At 27.7% G+C, this 20,185-nt stretch overlaps 1 protein-coding gene across 1 annotated transcript in view; it reads right to left on the reverse strand.

The window, feature by feature from the left end:
* Window positions 1-19,838, reverse strand: part of LOC129969566 (cytochrome P450 4c3-like) — a 99,689-nt gene extending 79,851 nt beyond the window's left edge. The window contains exon 1 of the mRNA XM_056084192.1: window positions 19,475-19,838. Within this exon, the coding sequence (XP_055940167.1) occupies window positions 19,475-19,721 (247 nt within the window). The 5' untranslated portion in view covers window positions 19,722-19,838. The remainder of the gene's footprint in view (window positions 1-19,474) is intronic.
* Between the last annotated feature and the right edge of the window lie 347 nt (window positions 19,839-20,185).

The raw sequence follows: 20,185 nt of genomic DNA on the forward strand, positions 1-20,185 counted from the left end.
TAGGAAGAAGTCAAAGCAAAGAGTTAAACATCATAATTTCGGCCCCTTAATGGTGGGTTGTTCAGTACTTAGCCTTGTGTGGTATGGAAATTTGAAAAGGGGGGTCCCAGATCAGGTGTCGTCCTCGTCATCTGACAGCCGTTAATATGACTAAATTAAAACTTCAGTACTTAAGATATTTACCCGATTCAGTTCATAATTATTCACCTAATACAAATAATTGCATATTGCTCTGAAAAATAAATATGCATAATTGTTTTAAATCGAATTTCTTTGAAAAGTTAAAATACAACTTTTTACCATTCTGTCTGTGTTTTTAATAATCAAAATTGAAAGGTAAATAAATAAAAAGTCAAAAAGATGCACTGTCTTGAATGGTGAGTCGCAGGCAACATTCGAGAACAAAGGATTAAATTTTGCATAATCTTTATCCTTTTTAAAATCGCTTGTATTAAAACTTTATTGAAAAAAGATTGTATATTTTTCCCAAAGAGCATAAAATTGTTTAAAACGAAATGTAGCCTCTCTGTTAATTTATACTAGCAATTACTGACGCAATGAGTTTTAATAGTTATTTCAGTTCAGTTTTCAAATGAATATAAGCATATTATAAGAGCAAAATCACAGGAAATAAATTTTGGATCGAGTATGAAATAACTGTTATACGACTTCAGAATATTTCTTATCAAGATATTGTTGATTAAATTAGGTAAATAGCAATTATGATGTTTTTGATGAATGTTTAAGACCATTGAATTCTAAGTACTAGTATAAAAGATTTAATATGCTCCTTTCAGAGAGATAATAATGGTCATTACTTGGAAAATTACAGTTTCGCTCTGTAAGTCATTTGCATTGATGTTGTAAGGGCCATCCAAGCATGAAATATCCACAAAAGCTCTTCTGCAAAGTAAACTAATGAAAAAATAATTGCAGCTTAACTATGAACAAAATACTTATGCGTTTTATTTTTCCATAATATCAGGTTAATATTAAAGAAAATGTAATTTTTTTGTGGCGTTTCATTTAATGACAGATTTAATGAATATATGCACACTTTATTTATGGCTAAAAATTGTGAATAATCAATCTTTAAGCATATTATGTGGTGAAAAATATCCATTACTTTCCGATATACAAATTATTTTTAAATATCTCCCGACTAAACAAATTGCCCTTGAATTTCAAGTCCAGTAAATTCGATTATATTTTGTATATACTCAGTTATGAATTATTTGTTACAAATTCTAATGTTACAAAGGGATTCAATTCCAATTTTAATACAAAATATTGATGGCATATTGTCACAAGTTCTGTAAATTTCGTATGATTTGGTTGAAAATTTTGCATGTTATAAACAAAAATCACGAAAGGAAAATTCGGAATTTTTATTAGATACTTTATATTTTCTCGAATATAAATGTCTCGAATAAAAAATATTTTTAAATGCATAAAAATGAAATGTGTAATTTTCTTTAAACACATGAATAATGATTGCGTATAGCAAACAAAGTCATTGACTGTCACAAATCTTTATCAGCTATATGTGAAACGGATTGAGCTTAAATAATTTCGCGTTTCATCCATTTCTGGTTGGTCTCTTAAATAACATCATGATCAAATTTTCACTATAAAACATTTCATGCATAGTCTTTACATAGTAAAACTTCAACAGCAACTTGTTTATAAAAAAATGCGCAAATCCGAAAATATATTGATATCTTTGATCATATAGTGTATGCAGGGATGTAATTGATTGAAAAGCCAAAAAGCCAAAGAGAACTGATCGAAAAATGTAACACAAAACAATACGCCGAAGAAAAACATGTAAAAGTATGAATTAAATAGTGAATATATAGAAAACATTATCAAAAGTACAGACGAAACTGACTTTTATATTCATTTCAAAATATTTATAAAAGTAAGAATTCAATAGCATACGATTTTTTTCAAAGATATTTTAGAAAATATATTGTCCAGGACAAATATAAATGAATATACAGCATCAAATTTGAGAGGACAGTTGGTACATTAATGTAAGTAATACCTCAGCGTATTCTAGTAAACATTTCTTTAATGCTCAGTGGACTTTGCTGTATATTTCGGACACATTACTGGGTTTTGATTTTTTTACAAGTCTTTCATTAACATGCCTCAATTGACTTTTTATAGTTTGTTGTAGAGCATCAGTCACATTGGTACCACAAGCAACTTCACTTTGTGCACAAAATTCAAATGTGGAAGAAATTTTTGTGACCTGTGACCTCATTTTTTTCAGATGAATATTTCTTTGCAATTTGGTACATTTGCCAACTATTTTCTTTGCGGTTTCCTTTGACATAAACTTTTTCTTCGAATTTGATTGTTTGCAACAAATATCTTTTTTCGAAGAACTTCTTTTCTGCAGTTATTTGCTGTTGAATTCATTATTTAATAGAAATTTCTGCAATTTTATTTTTAAGATAAAACGTTTCTTCTTTCTTCATTTCTTCTATCTTAGGATAAAAAGTAGATTTCTTCATCTCTATGATAGTTCATCGTTTAACACAATTGAATATCATATTTCTTTTGAGATATAAAATTATGCTTCACAATCTGAATGGCATCATTCGATTCCTCACTTTTTTTTATTTCCTTAAGAAGAGACGACCGAGTTCCTGATACTCAACTTTAGGCCCATGAAAGCAGGTGAGAAAAATACATGCAGTCCTGGACACAAGTGGAATGTATCTGGGATTTTCAGTTTCTCTATTCAGTATTTCCACCCACTAGTTATCTACTATCTCATACTGCTGTGGTTACCGTAAACTGACAGCAGGATTCTTATGCGCTTACAAGTCATAAGCATTTCTTTTGGCATCCATAATGATATTCATCACCAAATCAGGAAGATGTTTCATTAACGTCAAAGAAAAAGCTTTCGGCAAACAGGATCGATTCCGACGCTGATTGAAATAACAAATTATCCAAGGGCATCTACTCCAATGTTCTTCAAAATTCGATATATGTTTTGAATATGTTTTTTTTTTTTTTTTTTTTTTTTTGTGCGAGGGAGGATTTCTTCATTTCATCCACAGTTAACTTTGGAGGCAGAGTGGAAAACCTTTTAAAATTACTGTCTATAAATAGAGGTTTTGTGGGTGATGATTTTTTTTTTTTGTAATAAACTGCAAAAAAAAAAAAAGATGAAAAGATACCCCCAATGCTAATCCCCCCCCCAAATCGGAAATTTGCAGATCTGTAGAAGAAGCACATCCACTTGGTAATGCTCTGCACTTGTCATGGTCTTTACAAATAAATCTCAGTTATATATTAGTAGGATTGCTTTTTTAAAAGAACAGGGAAATATTTTCTTAATATAATGAAGAATGAAAATCATTAAAGAATCGCCTCTCCCCTGCATCTCTTTAAATCAAAGAACATTTTATACAAACACACATATATGTAGTGAATAAAATAATGGAAACATTACACATAAAAGGTTTTAGTAAAAGCGCACTGGGCTTTCTTTAGCATGTACAAGATTTTGAATGCGCTGAGAAATTGAATCAAACATGTCCTGATCGCTGTTTAAAGGAGCATTAAGCCATTCTTCGTGATGAAATGTTGAAAGGTTTCATAGAGATGATGGACGTGACCTTCGAAACTGCATCTGGAGAAACGCCCTCTGTATTAGCCATTGTACTTATGGATGCACCTTACAGACGAGTTTGAACAATTTGCCACCTTTCAACATCTGTGGAATATGACATTCTGTACTCAAATAAAAAAATCGCTGCAACCACAGCTCCACAACTGGTTATGAAGGCTGATTAATATACAAAATAAATGGGAGTAGCACTAAAGTGTCAATAATACGGTAGCCTTTCTCTTAACACCACAGAGTATTTCCATTATTTTCTTCACCTATTGTATATCAATTGATATTATATTCTTAACAGTAGCTATCTTATTCAGGATTATCATAAAGAATTTATTTTCAAATAAATGATGCTGTTAAATTTTAATATCCATTAAAAAGATAATTTGTATGACCATTCTATTTGAAATATTCTCGCATTTTGCAGGAGTTTATTTCCTTCAAAACAATCGCGCATTTGTTTTTGTTTTTTATTTTGAATTTACATACTAATTTTAGAAAAAGATATTTGGCATGACTTTGGTTTGATTCCATCAATAAATTGCTTTTTTTTTGTCTGGTAACAGTTGAACATACAAACTTGTTCTGAATGTATTTTGCTTACAATTTGATACATTTTATATCAAAAAAGCCATATATCAAATTTCACTCGTCTAACTCACAGCGGTTTTTAGTTATATTTGTCACCGACAGACAGATATAATGCCAGATATAATTTTCGAACTCAGGAAGTCAAAAATGTAGAGAATCGTCAACATCTCGAGTGTGAATTTTTTGACGATTACAATATACTTCGTTTACGAGAAAATAAACAACCGATTAATCCGTAGCGAATAAATTAATTTGCTATGCTAGACCAAGTGACATTGGAACCTTTTTCACAACACATATAAATCACACTGAGGACTATTTAAATAAGCTTAATGATAATGATGTACCACAAACATTGTTCTTATCGTCAACTTAGGATATCTATGATTATAGTTCTAATATTTGATGAATTTTTATGCAATTTCTGGCAAATTGTATTCGTTCGTTCACCCATGAATAGAATTTAACCCATAAATGTTGGATTAATTACGAATTAAATATAACACATAATTATTGATTCTTTTCTCTTTTTTATATCTTTTTTTGTTTCTCAAATGAAGACAAAGAAAAGCAAAAATGTCATCTCATCGTCGCATATATTGCGTCACTTCCCATTTTGGGTATTAATTAGAAGTCTCAGTAACGAAAAACAAACTAGATGGATAATTGAAGAGTAACGCTATTATAACAATTCCAAACATGACTTGGATATAAAGGTTCGATAGCAATATTTAGATAGCTCAAATTCTGCGATATGTCATTATAACGCATTTCTCTTTCAGGTATTCGATAATTACTTGTAACCGCAAAAAGGAAGTAATTTCCATATAGTATTCTAATAGCATTTAGTACTGCAAGGATTCTTTTGTAAACATACAGATTAATTGTATTGACCTATAAGGAAGCCCATTGTTTAACATCTGCTATATAGGATTCTCAGAAAAGATCGCATAAAATGAATACACGGTATTGATTATATGTTTATTTCATTTGAGGCGAATTATTAGAACGATATCTTTTGTTTCTTCCTGCTTCTACGTAATGATACGTAAAAAAGTGGAAGAAGTTAATCCTAGCTGCTGCTTTTTGTTTGCTTATTGTCTTTAAATGCCAATTAATTCTTTAATAAATTTCTTTTGCATAAAAATAGATCAAATGGTTTCTTCTAATTTAAAAAAAAAAAATTAAACTAAAAAAATTAATAAATGGAGTGTTTCCTTTATATGGATCATTATAATAGTTAATAGTAATTTCCACAAACTAATATAGAGGAAATTATTACTGTTACAAAACGATTTGTCAGTATAGCTGAGATTTGTTATAAAATATTTAGCGATGTTTTTTCTTTAATTATTATGCGGAAACTGATTACTTAGACATAAACTTACTGGAAGACATAAAACTACTGAATTATAACTGATAGGGAGATTTTTCATGCATTTCAGATTTAATTGTTATTAAAATATAAAGGGGGACAGTTAATTTCAGAAGACATTTTAAGCGAAAAATATAAATTTTCATAGAAAATTGTAGATTTGACGGGAACAAAAAATATTTTTTAAAAAAAATCGATTTTTAAAAATTTTAATTTTATAAAATACGATCATTTTACGATTTAATGCGTATGGGTTTATAATGTCAAAAACTTACATTATATTTTAAAAATATAACTAACAAATTTATTCTACGATTGAAAACCTGTAATTTTACTGTTTTCTCAAAAATGTGTTTTTGTTTCAACTTGCACGGAAAAAAATCTTTTCATAGCAGTCATATGAAATTCGATACTACAATATTCACAAATACTATGCACGATGAAACATATTTTTATTTACTTTTAAGCAGAAGAATAAGTTTGAATGGATATTTATAATGAAAAATATTATATATTGTTTAGATTTTTAAATTTCACAACTTTCAATGTGAAAAGAGCTTTAAATAAATTAGAATGAATTTAAGTTCGTTAAAATTATTGAACCTATACTCACATATTATGTTCATTTCAGAGTAATTTTTATTCAGAATTACTTAATTCGATTTAGAGATTTGTTGTTAAGGGCGTGAGGATGGTTGTTTAATTCGTTACAATCTCTGTTAATAAACAAACGCATATGCATCATATGTATTTTATGAATTCAACTTCCATTGGATTTAGAGATAAAAATCAATTCGAAATAACAATTTTCACTAGCAATGCTGGTTTTAAACATATAAAAGTAAGAAAAGATTTTAAATAGTTTAAAACATATTCTTACTTTTATAAATGTTGAGAAGAGAGATTTCACTGAATTTACCTGGATTTTGTAATATGCTTTTAATTTATTATCTGCCTCCATAATAAGGAACTTTGTTGCATATTCAAGAAATAGTTCAAAAACTGCTTTTTATTAAGAAAAAAATAGAACAAATGCAATATTCGTTGAACGTGTTAAAGCAAAACATTTTATGGCTAAGGAAAATAGTGCACGATTCTCTAACGTTTTTTTAAACTACCCTAATTTTTTTTTCTTTTCTTATCTTAATTTGTTATGATGTAGTTAGATTATAAAGTATAATATATTTAATTTAAATATTTCTTCTAATGTAAATGGTATTGCTTTCAAAAATAAAAGAAGCAAAATAAAATTATACCTAGAATATGATTTTAAGCATGAAATCAAAATTCTTTAATTTTCCGAAATGTTGTAGGGAACTCATTTTAGAAAATGTGATCGAACAACAAAATACAAAGCCAAATATGCCGATATTAAAAAATGTTTTTTCCCTTATGAATCGTAAATCGATCTCATCGAATTGATAAGTGTTGGAATGCATAAGCAAGCGAATTTCTTTTGTTATTATTATTATTTTTCAAAATTATTATTTTGCAAAAATGTCTCCGATTCAAGCATTTAGTAATCAAATTCTGCAGACTTCAAAGAAAATTTTCAATATCCTTTGGAATGCTTAATTTTATAGTGTTATATGCCTCTGTACATGCTGTCGGAGAGATTTTCTCCAAATATTATAAGTTTAAACGAGCAACTCTTGCATACATACAAATTTATTTCGTATATCTCGAAAACTGCTCAAACGATTTGGATCAGATTTTATAATTAGATAAAGTTTTACTTTCTACGTTTATCTATATAGGTGTCTTTCCTAAAAAATACGATTTTATACACAAAAAAATATTTTTTTTATAACTGTTAGAGCCTTTTTTAATCTGCTCTCATGCTGACAATGTCATAAAGCGCCATCTCGTAAATTTTTCTAGTACTTGCATTGTTGACATGCATGATAACCTACTAGTACCTCAATATTTTGTGAGACGGCGCTATATAACATTATTTGAATACAACTACCTTCGGCTCACATGCAATAGCAACAGTACAATTATTTTTTGAACCAATTCGAATAACATGTTAAACTCAGTGCATTCAGGATTTTTTTTTATTTAAAGGACCAGCTCATACGTAGGTGAGATTGAAAAATATTCATATGTAATCAGCATATGATTCGCATCGAAAAAACCTGTCGAGAGAAGTTTGGTTTCCCTATACTGAAAATAAACTAACACTGAAGAGTCTTGGAAGAGAAAAATAAAACATACAGGGTCGAGTCTTCTAAACTTTTTTTACTCATTTTCCATATTTTTTTTTTTTTTTTGATTCCAAATTGAATTTTGAATTTTCAATATGTAAAAAATCATAAAGTTGTAAAATTTATTTGGAAATTAGAATAAATGCTTCCTTAATATATTAAACATAGCATTTTAGTTCTTGTTTCCAATCTTTATAATTTGATAAATAATAAAAAAAAACTAACACCTTTGAAATATAGATATATCTATTTTTTAGTATTTGGCTGTTCGGAACAGACATCAGAATATACTGGGGTTTTTTTTATAAGAAGCGGAAAGAAAGCCAATCAAAGGTTTCAAAATTTGTTTTGAAAAATATTTTACTTCTGTGAAATCACAACAATATTTTAAATCATAATTTGTAATTACAACGTTAGTAACACAAACTTGAAAAAACATTAAAAATCAATATAACTTTTTCATAAATTATTATGTATTTTTAAATTTGTCTCTGTGTTTCATTAGATTGTAGAAACATTAAAATTTTAAAATAGTTTAAATGGCGATGGTTCGTTTCTAAAAAAATTTTACAATATATTCCCTGCTTTTTATATTGAATAACTTCTTATTACTCAAATATCAGTTTGTTTAAGGTTATTTAGATTTTTATTATGGGAAAGTTTGGTTTCCTTGTAGCTCTGTGTAATTTTATTGACCGAATCTGATAATAATAACATAAGATCACACATAGATATGTATCTTACAGCTGATTGTTTTTTTCTATAACGAGTTAATATTTACTGAGTTTCTCTTCCAGCATTGTTGAAAAGATCATTTATCGAGTAAATATAGTTTCCGCGCAAAAATACAGACATAAACATTTAATGTTTTTGTTTTTATTTCGCGCTTGAAATTTATGATTGCTCGCAAATTACAACTGCAGCTGCTTAAATGTAATCCATTCCATTAATTTCGTATAGAGTCGTTAATAGATACAACAAAGAAACAGAACTGCATAGAAAACAGAAGAGATATTTTTCTGTAACAGTATGCTTGTACGCTTCCTCTATGCATCAACATAACCAGGAAGTCATAAAAAGTATACAATACATTATGAGCGAAAGTAAAAACAATTTACGCTTTTTGCGGCTCCTTTCTTTATGAATGGTCATTGTTTACTTCTTTTTTTTTACAAAGGATAAGCAATGTAAAATGTAAGCTATATAGCAAAGTACTTTTTGAACTTACAACAAGAGGCTCTTATAAACAATCACGGCGTGGTTTAAAGAATGTAGAGTAAGAAATAGGAAAACATGACCACCTGAGGATTGTGATGAAACATCGTGTTCCTCGTTTCCTCATATTTACAAAGATGGTTATGCAATTTCTCGTTCTTCAGAGAGCGTTAGATTACAACTGCACGTTTTATAAGGGATGAAAAATCTAGAATTAATAACATGATTTTCTAGGCAGGAAGGGGAAAAAATCGCTAAATAAATTTAGGACATCGCTTGAATATTATAGGAAATTAAATGCTTTCTTTTCTTAGTTATTTTATACTGCATTAAGCAAAATTAAATACTGCCGATTGAATATCGTGCAGATATATATACATAACTATCGTTGTGAATTCTTGTGATAAGAAAATATCGTGTTTATTGCAGAAAATATATTGTTAAAGAAAATATGAAATATTAATATAAATGTGAAATTTATTAGTAAAGTCATTCATTATAAGCAATGCACATTAAACGGATAATGTGAAAGGTGAGCTCATACTCAAAGTTTCGACTTTCACGATCAATTTTTGTATATGACAAAGTATATGAATACGATAGAAATACATTTTTGGAAACCATTACAAAATATTTTAAATTTTTGTATGAAATAGATTGAAGAAACATTTATAAAACAAAAATATACCGATTAAAAATTAAGTGTTTTGGAAATTAAAAAATAAATAAATTAGTATTTCTTTTTTTAAAAAACAATAAAAGCATATAAAAGCAAAAACCGTTTAATTTAAAAGTTTATTCAAAACCTTGCAGAAAAAAGTATATTACCCAATTCCTAAATTAAAAAATGCCCAATCTTTAAAGCATAAATTTTGACTAAAAATAACATGAAATTCTCTCTCTATTTTTTTTCATAATATGAAATTTTAAAGAAACAGTAATTTCTTAATGAATAAATTATTTACCCTAAATTTTAACTTCAGAACATATTGAAAAATTATTATACTGAATTTGAGCAAAAAATGTGTTTTGATTTTTTAAGTTGTTCGTAAGCAGACGTTAAACATTTAGAATATGAAAAACAGCATTTAGAGATATAAAATAGCATTAAAACGTAAATTATGCAAATATAAAAATTAATGTTATTTCCAAAAGAATGAACTGAAGAGGTTATATTAAGAAAATTGTTCAGAAACTAAAAATGTTTAAATAAAATTACAAAAAACTATAGATTTTTTTCAGTCAAAAGAAATTTTTTTAAAGCATACCTTAATGAATGAAAAACATTTAAACTATTTTTTTTTAATTCTCGAATGATTTCTTATTATTTTTTTCTTGTAATCTCTAGTAATTTTTCTAACTACGCTCTTTGAAATATTTATGGGAATTCTTTAGACAAATACTTTGCTTGAATTTATAATTGAAAAGATTTTTTGAATTCTTCCTTTCCCTGGTATAATTTTTTACTAACATTTTTATATGCAATATATTCAATCTAGGCAACATCAAGTCGTGTGATAAGCATCACTATGTGTCTTCCAGATGATGTTATCTTATGTCATGCCGTCGCATTAAATTATGTTTCTTCTTTCAAGACGAACATAGTATTCGAAAATCCATGGCTTACACGGTATGTACTAACTCCGTTACGCTACTTTATTTTTGTTTGAAAATTAGTAATAGCCTTTTTGTATCTTTGAGTAACTATTAAAATCTGTATTAATTATTTTATGAAGTATCTATTTTAAGACAGAAAAAATAATGCGAATAATAATGTTAGAAACAATGATAATAAAAAATGTTTAAATTATTAAATAAATTTGCTGAGATTCGTTTTAACATTAGTTTAATAATACAAAAAAAAATACAACTCTATTGCTAATAATGAAGGAGGACTTAAGTGTGCCTATTTGTTGAAATTTGAGACTAAATCGTTTGACTTATAATTACCAGATCTGTTACAAATAAACTTTGGAAAGTGAAAGTATCTTTCCAAAGTAATTTTTTTTTTTTTTGTAATTTTTAATTAAATAAAAGCTAAGATTAAGCAAGAGTTTTACCACTGTAAGTTCCAAAATATTATTTCACAAATGCAATTTTATACCACTCTAGAACATTTAGATAGATGGTCAACCCCTTGATTTCATCAAAAATTTGATAGGAATGTATTTTTTATATGTTAAAATTAGGCATCTATTATATGTATCTAGACTTTTTACCTTTAGTAGTTATCAAGTTCCAGACAGAGAGGAAGACATATTTCTTTTGAATCCATTTTGTTAAAAATTTATCGAACATAGTTTAAAGACGACGCACTACATTTATCCGTCTTGTTCAAAGCCTTTTGTTCGTAGACGGGGACATATAATTCCTAAAATGCGTTTTTAGGAACTTCGGGAGATCTGTTTCGTGAAGATTCATCAAATTCTTAACAGAATCTAGAAGTAGCGATATATATATATATATATATATATATATATATATATATATATATATATATATATATATATATATATATATATATATATATATATAATATAATATAATAATAATTTTTGAAAGATAATTGCAGCCGTAGACGGGGAAGACACTTTGAATTTTTAATTTTGTTTTATTTCATCCCGGGAGGCATGATTTATGTACAAGCAGAAGCGACGAAAAACAACACACAGAACGATACGAGAGAAATGAGAAAAAGCTAATGAAAATTTTATCCCTGTAAATATATACTGTGACATTTTGGTAGGGATTTTCTACACGTGTCGAATTTAGATAAGGGAATTATAGGGAACTTTTAAAAGAATGTGCTAGACTTGCCATTTCTTATCCTTTCACCGGAGCGTGGGAATCGCTGACGAAAGCATTTTTATAGAGTTTTCTGTTGCATTAATTTAATAGAAACAGTGGAATGGGATCAGGAAATAAGAGAATATTTTAGAATGAAGATAGTATGTGCTGAATTGGGCTAAAAATTAGGAAATTAATTAAGTTTAAATTTGATTATATATATATATAATATTGCTTATGTGGATAAAAAATCAGGCAGAAATTGTTACCCATAATTTAGCAATAGCTTGTACGTTCGGACTGTTTGAATTCTTGTGGAAAATCTGAGACAACTTTCTTTCTTTCTTTTTATAGTTGGATAATTAAAAAATGATTTAAAGTCTAGAAGTTTCGATTATAAATCGAAACAGATAAAGTAAGAAAGTAATGCAATAGTAAGTGTTAAATATTTCATATCATATCCGGTTGAATGAAGTAGATAGTAGTATAAATTGCTTTTGTGTACAGGGCGAAATTTCCGAGCATCGCCAATTTATTTCATCACTTTGAAGTATAGCTAACCACTCAGAATCATTATTGCCCTCAAAGATCCATCGTTATTTCTCAAGTATAATTTAAAATAATATGATAAAGTGATATGGCTTTTTTTTGTGATAAGATGTAGTTTATCGAAATTGATTATCATAACTACTTTAATTGCATTTATTGTTACTTCTCTAAATGCATTTACTAAATTATTTTCTTAGAAATTATTAACAAAATAAAGCCAAACAAAATATCAAATTTCTAGTGACTACAGTAAAAATAAATAAACAAAATATCTTATGAAGTTCAGAAGGCTCTATCAAACTGAAATCGAAAATAATTTAATTATGGCTAAAAGAAAAAAGAGACTAAAAAAAGGATTGATTTTGTAGATAATTAATTATCCGATAAAGAAAACTGCACACTTTTAATGTGCATCAGTATTTTTATAATTTATGAAAAATTTATTTTTTTTACACATTAATTAGAACTTTTAAAACCTCATTCTCTTAACATTACCCCACAAAACTGCAGTTCTACTTAGAGTTCTTGTGTTATTTTTCTTTTTATAGGCTTAATGAAGTTAAGAATTATGTGGTAATTTAATTCCATAAGAGGGCACTCTGCACTCTTTCTTTGATGGCTAACAGCCAGAGTTCATTAAGAGTCGTCAAGCGAAAAGGGTTGGTCCGGAGCTTGAAGAGAGATAATCCTCTGAATAAGCCTGAACTGGAATTTTTTCGTAGATGGATTCCTCTACAGATGTGTAATGAACTAAGCGTAGATAGAAAGATAATTCTGAACAGCTTCATATGCCCTTCCACATGTAATATACATTTCTTCCTCCTCATAGAATCTTCATAAGTAAAAGATCTCCGCAGTCATTTTTTAAATCCAGAAATAAATTATTCAGTTATCAAAGTGGGCCGATGGATTGTAAAAAGCCCATCACACCCACAAATATATTATGTATGTTTCGAAAGCGTTTTTCAATGTATAATTGAATTTCTTAGTCATTAAAAGCTGTTAATCGAAAAAGATACTACTTAATTAAATATACCGAAAATTTATTTATTTACAAAAGTAAATAAATTTGTTATTTAAAACAAATAAAAATTGTATTTACTTAATACTCTAGATGTTATTTACTTTAAATTTTTAAATATAATAACCCATTTTAAAACTATAATTTTTCCTTTCATTTTGGAATAGTAGCTTGATTTTTAAGTGACTGATTACTTCCCACCGTGTTTACTGAGCTGTTAAGCCAGTTAAATAGTAAATTCAACAAAAAGTTAAAAGTGAGTGTCTTATTAATTACCACTTTAGTGAAACCAGATTTTCTTATAGAATAATAGAAAATAAAAAGATGAAGAAAATCGGAAATCATTACTCCACTCTTTTATGCTTCGTAAAATATGAAATTTAGTACATTTCACTCAGAAACGCTGGAAGACTTAGTTTTCGATACAGAACTCAGGTTTAATTGAGTAATATTAGCGTCCCATTTTGGTCCTTCAACTGGCTGGAATGTAGAAAGAGCTCGAAACGCGTCCCAAAGAATTTCAACAATTACATTGGAATGTAGAAATTCGTTCTTTGCACGTTCAGGAGTCATAATTTTAAAGAGATTCAGGAGCTGATTAGTCATTAATCAGTGGGTTAAAGCAACATTAGGGCTATTTTGGGACGGATCTCGTAATTTTAGACATCGATCAGATGACGAGGACGAACCAAATTTTATCACCATAGCAACGGAAGGAATTGGGCCACGATGGATTTAGCGGGCACCATTGCCGCATACACGGCGGTTCTTCGATGGAATCGGTTCTCGAACATGGAATCTATCTTACTATCAGACCACCGTGGCCTGCAGAAATCTGTAAGTACTGATTTAATGAAATGGCAGTAGCTCTGAAAGTAATAAAAAATTAACAGTAACCATGTTGGAGTTTCTAGTGTATTTCCATAATGAAGTTTATTTTCTGTTCATCTTTGCCGTATAGCAAAATGAGAAGTAAATTCATTTGGATATCAAATTAGTGGTGTAAATGCATCAAAAATTTGATGCAGATCTAAAGCTGTGATTTAAAAAACATACACTGTTACTTATACAGATTGTTTTTGAGTTACAGCGATTGTGTGCAAAAGAAAAGACTGGATGAAACGCGGTCAATCTGTAAATGCCGGATACAGATCTACAATTTTGGGTAAAGATCATTTACTAAAATTTAATCTTGTAGCTTGCTGTATTTTTTTTAAATTATCCAATTTAAATGTATACTAATTTTTGATGGGTGAAATTCGTCAAAATTTGGCTGAAATTAAATTTCAATTTTCAAATATTAAAAATTAACATATAAGAAATTTTATTTTTCAAGATCTTACTTAAGTTATTGTATTTTCAGATTGAGGAACACTTCTACATATATGTTCAGCTAAGAAACTAAGGAAACATTTTGTACTCAGGTTAGTTCAAAATGTGAAGATGCATCACAATTTTGTGATTGCAAATATCATTTTTTCTTTTTATAATTTTCATATGTGTGAGAGAAATATATATATATATATATATATAGTTAACATTGGTAATAACAAAAAGTGTTTTTGCACTTCTGACCATCAAAAATGTAGTCAGATAGGAGATCAGATGGTTCTCCGGAAGTATTGATTGTGTTTAAACACTTTTAAATAAACACACTAAAGTTGATAGTCATAGTCCCTCAACAATATATTCTTAAGCATGAAATTGCAACAAATATTAGGGCCGTGTTATTTTAATTTTATGTATGAGTTTTCATAATGAAATCAACTATCATAAATCACAGCACCCTCTAAGAGGTGCTGTGATCAGGTATCTTATAATTGCTCATGAATTTTCTTATTTCTCAATGTACACTGAACAGATAATAAAAAGAATCTTTTTTCATAAGCGTTAATTAATGGTAGAAATTCCGTAAAAAGAATTATTAAAAACTATTATTAACTGTTTATTTAAATTTTGAAAAATTAGGAAAAAATGCACTACTACTAAATTGTTGTAATTGAAAAGATAATTTTAATATTTTTAAATAGAGTAAAAATATTTATTCCAAAATTATATTTTCGGAAGTTACGACGAGAAAACTTCAAAATCTCACATAATTTTAAGGATTCTAATTAAAATTTGAATAAATTTTTTCGAAATGCACATTCTAAACCCTTTAAAATATATTTATGCAAAATTTGTGTTTTCTAAGCCAATCACTCTGATTTTTAAAGTGCCAACACACAGAACACTCTTCTTTATTATTAACTATGATACTTGAACATTTATCTTCTTAACGAGTGAATGTATACTTGTAGGTACAAGTGACTTCATATGCTTATTAGACGTAATCAGATATCTGAGAAACTGTACTTCTTGGTATTTCCTAAACAAATCTACTTATCATCAGTTATAACCCATCTCCTACTGTGTCTTAATGCGAATCAAGTAATTATTTCCTAAACAAATCTACTTATCATCAATTATAACCCATCATCTCATACTGTGTCTTAATGCGAATCAAGTAATTATTTATTAAACAAATCTACTTATCATCAATTATAACCCACCTCCTACTGTGTCTTAATGCGAATCAAGTAATTATTTCCTAAACAAATCTACCTATCATCAATTATAACCCATCTCCTACTGTATCTTAATGCGAATCAAGTAATTATTTTTCCCATACGGGAAATACCTTATACGGAATATACCTTACGGAATATACCTTAAATACGGAATATACCTTAAAGTGTCTGTTATTCAAACTTCATTGAAACCTCAATTTGTACACTTACGATAAGAAGATAAGATATTTTATCCATGATTTTCTTCTATTATTATATGATATGGTACGTTTTGTGTTTAACTTCGTCTTATTGGACATAATCTGTTATGAATTTTAATCCTTCTCTATTGATCTGGTAGATTAAAAATTCGATATGTAATTTTATTATCAAAAACAAATGCCTAATTTCCTTTATTTTGCTTTAGAGTTCCCAGGTTCATACAAGACGAATAAACAAAGCGACAAATAATCTACATGTTGAATTATTCATTCCAAAATTGGTAAGCTATCTACAATTTTGTTGTAAAGACCATGTATCATATACTTAAATTTACTGATCTAATTGAATGCGATTCGAACTATAGTGCTTTCAGAAAATTGACTCATTTCATCTAAAATCTGATATAATTTTGATATTAATCAAATCTTATTCATTTTTCTTCATGCATTTTCGAGCCAGACATGCTATCTTAATATCTTCACGAAAAATACTTGCAATAAGAAAAATTTCAAGTCACTTTCTATCTAATTCATAACGAATTTGGAAAAAAATACTTGCTATAAATTATATTCAAATTCATACTTGCAAGTATTTTTTTAACTAAAAGTTCAACGTGTTTTTTAAGGAAATAAAAATGGTGTTAACTATCTTAGTCATGAATTGCTGAAACTGTGTCAGTAATAACAAGAAAATAGTTATATTTCTTGTATCATATCAAAAAAGAAAACAAAATACTCTAATTAAGTTTCAAAATTAAATAGTCTAGACGGAAAATTGATTGACTTATTATTATTCAAAATGCAATAAAAAGCCTGATTTTTTAAGCAATGAAACAAATAGCTGCAGTTTCATTTTTTGTAGTTTTGCTATATATCGTTACGGAAAGTGCTAATAACTCTTAGAAGGCAGTTAATAAGAAAATAATTTGCATTATTATACGGAGGCTGTAGCTATCAAATGTTAGACAAAATCTTTCAAAAGAATTACAAATCATAGTTATAAAAAAAAATTATAGTAAGGAGATTATTTGTTTATTCTAAAAATTGTTTAATAATGTTTTATTTATTTTATTTATAATTTTTTTTTGTTTAACTGCTTCATTAATGATCATTTTATCATTTCTTTTTACTTTCGCTGTATAAATTTAAGTGATCTGAAAAAACTCAAAAAACTTTCATTTTAAATCAATTAAAAATATAAATGCTGTTTAAAAATTTAATTAGATTCGAATCTATTCGGCATTGCATGTATATACTTGATTCATCTGTCATGTCTTTGGCTTGATTTCATCAGCCGTTGCATTTTGTATTGAACGATTTTTATATTATATAATTTAACAAAAAAATATCATCTTTAATTTTTTTTCATGCTAATAAAAGTAAGAGAGAAAAATCTGCTTTTAAGAAAACAACTTTTAAATCATAGTTAAATCGCTGACATACTTAAATGAAAGATTTGATAAACGATAAAATTGATTTCAATCCCATTTCGCCTCTAAAAAACTTGTTGTATATTTAATTCACATTTTTTATATAATTTAATAAATTTATAGGAAAGATTGCATAGGACTAAACTAATATTCATTTTAAAACTACTTTTTAAATTTTAAAGTGGTGTAAAAATTATTTCTCAGCGCTAATATGCTTAAAAAATAACAAAGAAAAAAATTATAAATTCCGAGAAATTTATGGATTAATTTAACATTTCATTAAAATTCTTATTTAAAGAGAATTTATTATTCAAAAAAATTGGTAGCTATAAATCCAACGGGCTACTGTATAAAGCGTTTTGAATATTTTTGTAACATGTATAGAAATTTTGATTATCTAAAAGCATCATTAAATTGACAAATAATCTTGTTCTAAATTATTGCAGTGGCAAGATCTTCGGAACACAGGATGGACTAAGAATATCAGAAGAGAGTGTCTAAAGACAGTAAGTTAGTATCCAGGACTCTTCCACAAAATTTGCAAGTTATTTTATTATTCATATTAATGATAACAGGTTGCAGAGAATTTAATAATATTTATAGCAATTACATTATAGAATTGTATGATTAAAACAGAGAGACAGTATATAAAACAAATACAAAATTTGTATTATAGGGTCCTTCAAAAGCTTTCTTTTTTTTTAATGAAACCCTATTTACCATTCATATTAATAACACTAGGAAACAAGTAATTTAACACTATTCAAATGAATTACAATATGCAATTGTGATAATCAAAATATATTATGTAAATAAGCAAAATGGAGTGGAAAAGTTTTCAAACGTTATTCTTTTTCAAAAATTAATTAACTTTAATCCGTTTGATAAATTTCATGCAAACTATCAATTTGAATTAAAAAAATGGGGCAATGCAGGACATTAGTTTTGAATTCAGATCGTATTCTAGGCGTTTTTCAATTAGAGACAAAGAATTAATGAATTAACCTTTTATTCTAGCGTTCCTAATCACTAAAATTTAATTTGAAATTTCAGTCCAGAAATAATTTTATTCATTTTCTTCATTTAATATGAATTATATTGGGAAGTGGAAAATGAATGAAAGAAAATGACTATTATACGAAAACAGTCAATAAGATTATTTATTTAGTGAGAATATAAATATCTGGGGGTATAATGAAATTTTATTCAGGTTACTCAACTTCAAAATGATGAGAATGTTGAAATAGCATATCTTTTATCAAAACGATATATTTTTTTCTTTTTTACAAACGAAAAAATGTCTATGTATTCAATTTATAGATTATAGGATCTTCATGATAAAATATTTTACTAAGTCAATAATAATTCATAAAATCGATCATCGATGATGTTTCCAATGCAAAAAATTTATAAATTATAAGGATTATTCAAATGAGTAGTTAGTATAATTTTTGTAACCCAACATTATTTCGTAATCTCAGAGTTATTGGAAAGAAGCTTCACAATAGATACTTCATAGTTAAATCCGCTATATTTATTTTACAAATCATATAGTTGTTACTAAATATTGCTATCACTTGTAAATATGTGAGTAAAATTCCTCAAAATTCCATTTCCTCCAAGATCTTGCTTTTAATTCTTGCTGTCGGATAAAAGGGTTTATTATCAATAAATCCTCTATTAAGCAATATTTGCTCTTTTTTTTTATTTAGATGGCTAAATTTTTAAAATGTAGTGACGAATTTTTATTTAATAATATTTAATTTAATAAAATATAAGATTTTCATAGAATGCAGTTATTAATTATAAATACTTTTACATTTAATTTCGAAAAATATAAAATCCAGGGTGATAAAAAAATATTAAATAATACTACTAATAATACTCACCGACATTATGATGGGCGATTTTGTTGTTGCAAACAGCTTTAACTATTGCATATGCCACTAAAATATTAGAAGCATTTGATCCAGGGGCCTTCAATAGTTCATAGCTATTATATCTAAACTTGACGTATATAAAAGTAAGAACAAAAGCAATAGCGAAGACAAAGCTTGCCCAGTACAGGGATCTGTTAGAATAATCACTCACAAAAGAGCTTAAAGGCACAATATCTAATGTATTTTCAGCTCCCATTATTCTTTCTTTAAATGACAGAATTTTTCAAAGTCACACTGCAGCAGAAAGCACCATTGGAATAGTGTAATAGTGCGACTGCCAGGTATAGTAAACGGAAGCAAACTTTCACTTTCCGCAAAGCAACACAACAGTTTTAAGTGTTGGCGGGACAGCAGTTGCTCAACATTCGCCCGACAACCACGCATGCGCTCTGATTTTCCGCCCTCCTTTCACTTTCCGTAGTTCCCTCGATATTAGCCAATAGGAAGTAAAAAAAAGATCTAAGTCTTTTAAAAAAGATCTAAGTCTTGTATTCGCTTGTGAATCAACAAGTAAGAGAAATCGGCTTGGAACCCCGAAATGCTTAACTAACAAAGAATAAAGATGGATTTTTTTTTATATGAATGTTAAAAAAATGGAAAAATAATGAAAGAATCGGGATTTCTTTAATTTTATCTTTTTTTTTCTGTTTTAATTGAAGC

This window comes from Argiope bruennichi, chromosome 5 (assembly GCF_947563725.1).
Source record: "Argiope bruennichi chromosome 5, qqArgBrue1.1, whole genome shotgun sequence".
Lineage (NCBI taxonomy): Eukaryota > Metazoa > Arthropoda > Arachnida > Araneae > Araneidae > Argiope > Argiope bruennichi.